The sequence below is a fragment of the Nicotiana sylvestris genome, chromosome 1, assembly GCF_000393655.2.
Source record: "Nicotiana sylvestris chromosome 1, ASM39365v2, whole genome shotgun sequence".
Taxonomy (NCBI): domain Eukaryota; kingdom Viridiplantae; phylum Streptophyta; class Magnoliopsida; order Solanales; family Solanaceae; genus Nicotiana; species Nicotiana sylvestris.
In genome coordinates, this window is record NC_091057.1 from 115,192,072 (window position 1) to 115,202,368 (window position 10,297).

General features: G+C 35.5%; 1 protein-coding gene across 3 annotated transcripts; it reads left to right on the forward strand.

Annotated features, from left to right (window-relative positions):
* The first annotated feature begins 2,173 nt into the window (after nucleotides 1-2,173).
* On the forward strand, nucleotides 2,174-7,976 carry LOC104232346 (pentatricopeptide repeat-containing protein At2g06000). 3 transcript variants are annotated; one of them, XM_009785523.2, is made up of 4 exons: nucleotides 2,174-4,223; nucleotides 5,226-5,299; nucleotides 6,526-6,595; nucleotides 7,408-7,976. In XM_009785523.2, exon 1 carries the CDS (start codon nucleotides 2,439-2,441, stop codon nucleotides 4,077-4,079), a length of 1,641 nt encoding a protein of 546 aa, XP_009783825.1. In that variant the 5' UTR covers nucleotides 2,174-2,438; the 3' UTR covers nucleotides 4,080-4,223; nucleotides 5,226-5,299; nucleotides 6,526-6,595; nucleotides 7,408-7,976. The 3 variants fall into 3 exon arrangements, with proteins under 3 accessions (XP_009783825.1, XP_009783824.1, XP_009783826.1); XM_009785522.2 differs by having other exon boundaries at nucleotides 7,471-7,976; XM_009785524.2 differs by lacking the exon at nucleotides 6,526-6,595 and having other exon boundaries at nucleotides 7,471-7,976.
* The last annotated feature ends 2,321 nt before the right edge of the window (nucleotides 7,977-10,297 follow it).

Genomic DNA, 10,297 nt, shown 5'->3' on the forward strand with positions numbered 1-10,297 from the left:
CCAAACCAAACCGAGCAAAAAAAACCCAATACTTTTTTGTTTGGTTTGGTTTTGATTTTGAATTTTAAAATTTTGATTTTAGTAAGAAAAAAATGGAATCAAACCGACTATTAGAGTAGGTATTCCAAATTTATTATTACACTTATATATATATATATATATATATTCTTATACAAAGTTTCAAAAAATTTATGTTAAATGTTAATAATTTGCACTTTTAATATAGTTCTTTACATTTACATTCTAGTTTGATTGATAGTTTTTTTTTGTTTAGTGTAAGAATCCATTTCGTATTAAAATACATATTTTTAATTGAGTCCTTAAATAATTCATCACTATTTGATTCAATTATCATCAATATATTTTGGTAAATAATAGATTTCTCAAACGACAATTGATTTGATAGTGTTACCTTGAAAATGTGGTCTCCAGAATATGTTTGGTAGTGTATGTCTTATATTTAAGAAAAACCCGACAAATAACCGAAAAAAACGAAAAACCAACATAAACCGAATCGAGAAAAACCGACTTAATTGGTTTAGTTTGGTTCTAATATTTAAAAAACCAACTTACTTGGTTTGGTTATTTTTTAGGGAAAAATCGATCCAAACCGAACCATGAACACCTCTAGGTGGAGCTATATATAGTTTGGTATTTTCCTAGGTAATTTAAAGTCCAAATTGGCCCGATGATTTTACTTTGTAAAAATTACACGAGGCGCCCTATTTGGTCGCCCATTTAACATATACCTATTTTTTAAAAAACTTTTAACTTATACCCACTTTTTAAGCAACTTCATCCCCTTTCTCCTCCTCAAAGTTATATCCGCCCTCGACCTCTTTCTGAAGTCCGTGACTAAAGGTCCTTGCTTGATTGAACGGTTGCAATAGATGATGTGTTAAATGACGAAGCTATAGATCCTATTTGATAATGCATGGCATTAGCAGCAACATATTGGTTTATGTAAATTGTTAAAAAGTTTCTTGCTTTATCAAATATCGATTAACAGTTCCTTTGGATGGTTTAGTTGTTGAACTAATCATCTAAATAATTGGTCCAATTAGAGAGTTATAAGACGAGGTATCCTTGCTATTGAATGCTTTATGTGACCGTAAAGCAGCTATTTTCATGTTTTCGTGACAGTATCATTATGAAGGGAAGAAGACTCTAGAGCTGAAGTTCGCCAGTTACAAACAAAAATTTAGTCAGTTACAAACAAAAACTTCAGCTCTAGAGCTGAAGTTCGCCAGTTACAAAACAAAACTTCAGCAATTACAAACAAAAACTTCAGCACACTTGCTACTTCAGTCCCGTTTACTAGAATGCTGAAGTTTTGCGTTACTTCAGCCCTGTATGCTGAAGTTACGCGAAAAAATGGGTATACTTGCAATTTTCTTTGCAAAGCGGACACAAATTAAAACGTGACCCAAAAAGCGGGTATAGATGCAAATTCTTTATAATAAAATGTATTTTGGAGCCTTTTGAAAAAGTGTTTTTGAGAAAGAAATTTAAGGATAATTTAAAGAAAATAAATATGTAATTTCAAAGGTTATAATAGTACTTATTAGTTGTTTTGAGTATTTTGTCAATGTCAAAAGTGCCTTTACAAAAAATTATAATTTTACTGTTGCTTCAAGTTTCTTTCTTAATAAATTTATCTATTATAAAAAATAAATTTTCATACAAACATCAACTTATGTATAAAACCAAATGTTAAAGAATTGACCTTATTTATTTTCTACTGAAGCTCGAATTAGTGATATTCTATTGGATACAACTCTAGCTCGAATAAGTGATATAGTAGTTTTGTTGAACTTTGGCTCCGACTAACCTTGATCCAAAATTATAGTGAGCCCATATATGCTTTTTTCGAGCTCACTTAACGAAGTTTGGATTTTTAGTATCCGCTCAAGGACTCGATTAATTTATTTTTGCGTCGAAATTAAAATAATTCCAATTAAAAATAATATTCATTCTAAAAATTCGAACTCAATAGCCTTAAATAAAAATAAAGATTCGAAATTCCACCATAATATCCAAGGGTCATTAGACTGATAGACTCAATGCCCAGATTGGATGGAAAGAGTAACAAACAAAATTTCCAAGTAAATGAAAAATAAAAATAAGAAAAAAAGGAGGTTGTAATAGGGAAAAATAACACGAGGGATTGTTGTATACCTGCGTTTTAACCTTAGCCTGCAGTATTGACGCCACCAAAACAAGCTGAGAGGTGACCATCTTTCCAGGCGCCTCCTCTATGCCTTCAACCCTAGAACAACCCCTTCACTGACATCTCTACTACAGCCAATCCATCACTTATCTTCAAAATCGGGAAAAAACTTTCACCTTCACTATACTGTAATAGTGAAATGGTATGACTAAAAACCGGCTTTTAATCCTAAGATCGATTTGGACACTACGATCGGCGACCGGAGATAATGCCCTTGTGGGTTCAACGGGTGTCCAATATTTCCCTCATTGCTCGTTTTCATACTTCAAAATCTCTCCCTTCATACGGTCCCGAAGCGATTTGGTTCACTAAAGTTGTATGTCTCCTCTGTTTTCACCATTCTCAGTCTCTTGATGTATTCACTTCTGATTATTTTCGTCAGAATTTGGACCCTCATATTGCTTTCAACGTTATTCACCATATTAATACCAATTTGAATAACCCCAGATTGGCATTTAATTTTTTTAAACACACTAGGGTTAATTTGAACCTTGTTCATTGTATTGGCACTTTTAATTTGCTTTTAAGGTCACTTTGTCAAATGGGGTTTCACGATTCGGCTACATTAGTGTTTAAGTATATGAAAGCTGATGGCTTTTTACTAGATAGTTCGATTTTGGAAAGTGTACTATTAGCACTTGCAAATGCGGGCAAGTTTGGTATTGCCAAAGAAATTTTGATTTCTCAAGCTGAGTTAGGTAGTGACGAAGGTAGTTTTGTTGTTCGGCCTTTTGTACATAATAGCCTTTTGAGTTTGTTAATGAAGCGAAATCAGGTAGATGAGGCTGTTGATTTTTTTAAAGATCACATTTTGAGGTCGGAGAGATTGTTTCCAGACACCTGCACTTTTAACATTGTGATTCGTGGGCTTTGTCGAGTTGGAGGAGTTGATAAGGCATTTGAGTTTTTCAATGACATGGGAAGTTTTGATTGTTTCCCTGATATTGTTACGTATAACACTCTTATAAACGGGTTATGCGGTGTTGGTCAAGTGGACAGGGCGCGAAGTTTGTTAAGAAGTCTTGAGTTACAAGATGGATATTCACCTGATGTTGTGACATATACGTCTGTTATCTCTGGTTACTGCAAGTTGGGCAGGATGGATGACGCTATAAATCTGATGGATGAAATGATTACTTATGGTATTACTCCGACTATGGTTACTTTTAACATTCTCATTAATGGTTTTGGGAAGATAGGAGACATGTTTTCAGCTCAAAATATGTACGAGAGAATGTGTGCTTTTGGTTGCCCTCCTGATGTTGTTACCTTCACTTCTCTCATTGACGGCCATTGTCGGACTGGGGACTTAGACCAGGGCTTAAGGCTCTGGGATGAAATGAACACCAGAAATTTGTGGCCTAACTTATATACATTCTCTGTTCTTATCGGTGCTTTGAGCAGGGAGAATAGGCTAAACGAAGCTCGGGAATTATTGAGGCAATTGATATTGAGGGATGATATTGTCCCCCAACCATTTGTATACAACCCTGTGCTTGATGGGTTTTGCAAGGCTGGTAATTTGAACGAAGCAAATGTGATTGCAGCAGAAATGGAGAGCAAAGGGTGTTGCCATGATAAATTCACCTTTACCATTCTCATTCTCGGGCATTGCATGAAAGGAAGAATGCTTGAAGCTATGGCAATTTATGATAAGATGATGTCATTGGGTTGTGCCCCCGATGATATCACGGTAAGTTGTTTGACTTCATGCCTTTTAAAAGCTGGCATGGCAAAGGAAGCTTATAAAGTAAGGCTCACTTCACCAAAGGACTTGCATTCGGATTTATCATCTTCAAAGCAATCTGTACCATTCAGGACAAGATTGGATATCCCAGTGGCTGTTTAATTAAAATTTTTATTTGGTTCCTTTAGCATCGCTAAAGAAACATGCGGGTCTTTGTTCCTTTGAAGTGCTTCAGTACTCAAGGAAGATTGCTTCAGCAGTTTCTATCAAGAACTCAAGCAACATGATCATTATCCTTTCTTTAAGGTGAGAAGCTCCTCCATTTTGTTTTTCTCTGGTAGATTTTTTCTTTGCGGTAAGTTCAGGTGTGTCGTTTATGGAAAATAATGGGAAGGAACCCTTTAGCTTACAAACTTATAAGACATGCATTTCTAAAAGTTGTAGTTCCTTAAACCGTTAATGAAAAAAAATTGTTTGTTGCATAAGCTTCCTATTCACCATATCTTATCTGAATTCATAATTAGTGTGAGAAGCATTACATATCCCTCTAACTTTTTTTTCTGGTTATATGATCCTCCAAGCTCCCTCTGTTTGAGAAAAGAAAAAAGACCAAAGAAATAAATAAAAGAAGGCGCCTCCTACCTACCTTTCGTCTCATAAGTTTACTTGGTCAATCTTGTGACAAGTGTCAGTATGTGATGACTACCACTATGTCATAAAAAAGTCTGATAGGGTTCCATCACCAGGACCGGGTTTTCGAAGATATCTGTAACTATCAGAACCTTTAGGATTGTACATGAAACTCGTACCTCTTTTTTCAAATAATGGGAAACTGCCAACGGAAATCAGCTACAATGCCGTGGAATAGTGTAATAATTGGAGGGAAAGATTGTACAGTTTATCAAGTTTGAACTTACAAGAAATTGAATTGGGGCATTATGGGAAGAGTAAGCTTTGCGCTAGCTGCTAAGACGTCTAGGAAAAAGTATTTTCATTTAAAACAATGCTTTATTTATTTTAAGTATTCTGAGCAATGTTTGTACTACTTTGTCAAGCTTTATGCATTATTGTTACAATATTATTAGTGATGTGAAAGGATGTGAGGACCAGTATATGTCTACATATTTTTATCTCACTTTCTTCAAATGAAAGGGCTTCGTTTGGTAGACTCTTAAAGCTGCTGAGAAAGCACGTCTTTTTGTGCATCTTCAAGTTCTTTAGGGAGGTTCAACTAGAGTATGAGTTGGAGAGTATTGAATTTGTTCTTTTATTTCTCAATTTGACTGTGTGCACTCTTTTTGGTAACAGTTGCTAGGAGTTGCCCTGCACATTGAACCCATGTTGGCATCTTTGACAATTCTGGTCGGCATCCTTGATGCTAGGTAAGCTTAAGCTTCTGCCTTTGAGTACTTCATAAGCTGGTGAACCAATTGACACTGCTGACGAAAATTCATAAAATAATTGAAAGTACTACAACTATATCATCCTCTTGATTTACTCCAATCCTGTAAGCATTCAGCTGGTCTTCCAAAATCTGTAAAACAGCTCTCTAAAATCACTCGTATTTTAAGTTCAAATCTGCCAGCTTTATAGATTTTATCTGTACTTAAGTTCTTTATTTATCATTTACCATTAAAATGAGTTACATATGGCTGCAGTTGGGCATAGAACTTATTTTGTTACCAAAGTTTTGAACTTTAACACAGGAAATTGATAATGAAGTCTCTCTTTCATCTCTGGGTTAAAGCTCAAGCAGATTAAATTTGATATGATCCAATAATATATTGTGTAACCGTAGAATTGTAAAATTATAGGAACCTCTATGACTGGTAGAATCTATTATCCCACCTTTCACATGCCCCTTTCATATGTCGCACCCAGTAACCTTTTAAGGCCCATCTCCTTCTTGTTTTGACCAAAGTACCAACAGCAATAGGGGAACCGTTATCTAAGGTTGATAGAGGGCATATAAGTCCACCTTGTCTTTGATATGCGTCTATTCTGCTTGGTGATGTATCAACTAAAAGTGGCTTCAATTTATGTTTATTTCAGCTTAACACCTTTATAAAAAATTTATGTTTAGTTTTCAGCTATTATATTACCTTTATCAACAAAGAATTTTATGTTTAGTTTTCAGCTTTTGTGAGTTACCACCTCTCAGATATCCTGTATTCTTCAATTCAAGCATGTGAATCTAGAGCACCGGATACACTAACTTTGTCAACTGTTATTTATTTCATTTTTCTATACTTTTCTGTTGTTTATAGAAATAGTTGATGTCTTCATATCTCTGTTGGCCTTTTGTCATTATCCTTCTTCTGGAATATGCACTAGCGGCATATTTGTGTCTGTATTACTCAACCTTGCCAATTTTCTTCCTATCTGTATTTTGGGTACTAGAATTTGCTTGCTTCATTACTACACTGTTTGTGTAGACAATTTTGTGTTCAAATATAGTTGGCCTTTTTTCCCCTGAATCTCAATGTTGTTGCTGCCTGCATTTCATGCTGGCATCATTCTATATTTCCTCCATTTATTTGGACAACCTCAGGGTTCTGCAGCACTTGCCATCTTGACTTCATTCTTGTTCCATATCTGTTTCTTTCAGGTTCCCTTTACAACAAGATCTTCAAAAGTTAACCTGTTTTCAGAATACTTTCTTCACAAACTGCGGCTATGTAAGTACCTTTCTGGAGCCACTTTTTGTTTTTTTCCCCACAAATATTTGATAGGAAGTTAGGAACTTTCTTTACATGTGAAAACGCAATTCAAGTGTTCTTGCCGACGAAAAATGTGAAATTACTACTGGAACTAGTCCTTTCAGAACATCTAGGTCGGGATATTTGCTTACAACTTTTATGTTGGACCAGTAAACTAATAGTGTGAGATGTAGGCAAAAAAACAAAAAACAAATCCTGATAAAAGATATTTGTCTACATCTCCCTCAATTAGTTCCAACTGGTATAACATAAAGACTTTCTGGTTATCCAAGTGCTAATGTTGCTGATCCTTTATCATTCTCAATGCGTGCAAAAGTTCTCAATCAATAATGTTTCCAGGAAGTTTATGAAAACAAGTTGAACGAGTCTCACACAACCTTTAGTGCTGTTTACTGTTTTAATTGAATCTACTATAATGTTACCCACCTGTTGAATGCAATGTCTTCTAGTGCTGATGGACTTAATTAGTTGCCATTGAAAAATTTGTGACAGTGGGTTTTTGGATACATTAATCCATTGAGAATTTCTTTTTGTTCTTTGGTCAACAACAACAACAACAACATACCCAGTAAAATCCCACTAGTGGGGTCTGGGGAGAGTAGAGTGTACGCAAACCCTATCCCTACCCCTACCCCGAAAGGGTAGTGAGGAAAAAAAAATAAAAATTCTTTGTTCTTTGGTCTTCATGGAGCATGTTTCTTATGCCTTACTATTTACTGTATTTATTTTATCGTTTTCTTCTTTTAAAGATACGTGCCTTTGTGTTCTAGGTCTCCTTTAAGTACGCCGTACTTGTATCAATGCCTAACAGACACTATATTCAAACCCTTCAGGTGGACACACGAAGGTTGGGTCGAGGAAGGAAGATTGGGTGGTGGAAGAAAGTGTACTATCCTCAGTCCTGAAGCCATGGGATTCCATTGTTTAATAAACATCAAGGTTCAAGGGACAAACATCTCATTAATGCCTAACAAAGACAAACTACATTCAAGCTGTTCAGGTGGAGGCACAAATTGACTAGGTTGCAGAGGAAATTGTGTTATGCTCATCCCTGAAGCAATGTGAATTCATTTGCAAAGGGTTAATTCACTATCGAGATTCAAGGGAGCATAACGTATGCACTACAGGCTAAGATTAAAAAAAGTTTATCTGCCTTCAAGCGTACATTGATGTGATGACAAGTTTACTGTGCAATTTGTGGATCTTGTTACCGCTTCAGTCCCTATAATGTACATCTGAGACGCAATGCACGAGTCTCAGAATGCGTCCTTGTCTTTGATGTATGTTGTACCATAGTGGCATATTTTGCTATGATATATATCAATATTATTTTCAGCCAGCGTTGCTCTTTAGTTTAGTAACTTTTATTACCACTTAGCTACCCACAAAAACTACGACCAGGAGGGGAAAAACAATGATGGAACTTGTTACTTAATATTTTATCCTTGTGAAGAAAGTATCGAGCATCAGGAAAAACACATACTCTCTCCGTTCCAATTTATGTGAACCTGTTTGACTGGGGACGGAGTTTAAGAAAAAATGAAACATTTGAAATTTATGGTCCTAAACAAGTTAAAAAGAGGCCCAGAGTATTTGTGTGGTTATAAAAGCTTTTCATTAAGGGTAAAATTCTAAGTTTAAGCTAAATTGTTTCCAAATTTAGAAAGGGGTCATTCTTTTTGGAACGTACCAAAAAGGAAATAAGTTCATATAATTTTTTCAGTTTTAATTTTTTGATTTATTGGTTTAAAGGTTCAAAATTTATAAGTCCCAAAATTATGAGTTCGGAGGTTTATGTGTTTGGAAGTTTACGGGTTTGAAATTCCGCGGTTCGAAAGTTTATGAAATTTGTGGGTCCGGAAGGTTGTTGGTTTGAAAGTGTATAACTTTATGTTTATTATATCTAAATTATTTATGAATACTCTTGAAAAGTCATTTTTCTTTTGTGTACCAAACATCGGAAAATGAATAAGATTACTACTTATTTTTCAAGAAAAATATTTTCCGTTATACCAAACACACCCTTTAAGAGTGAGCTTTTGAAGTAGTAAGGATACGCTTGTGTTAGTGATGGACTGAGCTGCGAGTTAATTGAGGAGGCATTAAAATGATTGGGTTTCCAGAGTGCTTTATTCAACTGGTGATGACCTGCATTATATCCACCAAATTTACAATCAAGGTGTATGGAGGACATGGGTACTACGATAGGGGGATCCAATGTCCCGTTTATTATTTGTGTTAGTGATGGAGTACTTATCCAGAGTACTGAAAAAGATGAGAATTTCATATTTCAGCCTATGTGTAAAGCTGCCAAACCGACACATATAATCTTTGCTGATGATTTGACGATATTCTGTAAAGGGGACACAAGTTCTGTTACTAGAGTTAAGAAGCACTAGCTCATTTTAGTGAGGTCACTGGATTGGTAGCTAATCAAGATAAATCCTGCCTGTTTGTGGCAGGCGTTGAAGAAGACACAAAGGTACAACTGTTGAACATAACAGGTTTTTTATTGGGAACATTACCAATAAGTACTTAGAGTTGCCACTCTCATCTAAGAAGTGGAGCAAGATGGAATGCCATCAATTTTCTATCAATTTGTATAGAATCGCCACCAGAATCAACAATGCATACTCCAAGAATCTATCCTATGCAGGACGGTTACAAATTATAAATGTATTGTTGTTTTCAGTATATAATTTCTGGGGGCAGTACTTATATTGCCTCAAAGTATATTGAAGGAGGTGGATAGAAAATGCAGGGATTATCTATGGAGGAATTCAGAGGTAAAAAGGAAAGTGGCACTAGTCTCGTGGGAAAAGCTGTATACCTAAGAAATATGGTGGTTTAAATATCAAAAGTTGTAGAAAATGGAATGTGGCTTCAGTTGGTAAGTTGATCTGGCTGCTTGAAAAAAAGAACATATTATGGATGAGATGAGTTCATGATCTTTATATGAGAGGTGAACAAAGCATTTGGAATCACAATTCACCGCTTGATTGCAGCTAGGGTTGGCAAACTAGCGGGTCGGCTCGAAAACGGATAAATTATCCAACCCGGCCCATATTTAATACGGATAAAAAACGGATTAACCGGCGGATAATATGTGTAATCATATTATCTATGGCTTCTTGAACGTGATCACCTTTGGGAAAATTCCTATTCTCCCAAACTTGAGGAATCCCCCAAATATGAAAGTTAAACTCCTTAGTTATACATTGGTTATATATTTTCTAAATGGATAATATGGTTCTTATATATCCATATTTGACCCATTTTTAATAAGTTCATTATCCAATCCATTTTTCAGTGGATAATATGGATGGTTAACTATTTTCTTTTAGCCATTTTGCCACCCCTAATTGCAGCTGATATCGGAAGAAATCGAATTCAGTCAATACAGATATGTTAGCTTGGTATAACAATGGCACTTATTGCTTGACACCTAATGGAAGGTATTCTGTTACTAGTAGCTACAATGCCATCCTGGGAGGACTACAGAAGCTTGGGGTAACATATTTAATTTGGAACTCCGTAATGCTACCAAGGCACAGGATTATCATATGGCTAGCCAACCAGGATAAACTACTGACAAAGGAAACATAGCAAGATTGCAGATACCAATTGATAACAATCTATGTAGTCTATGTGATGAGGAAA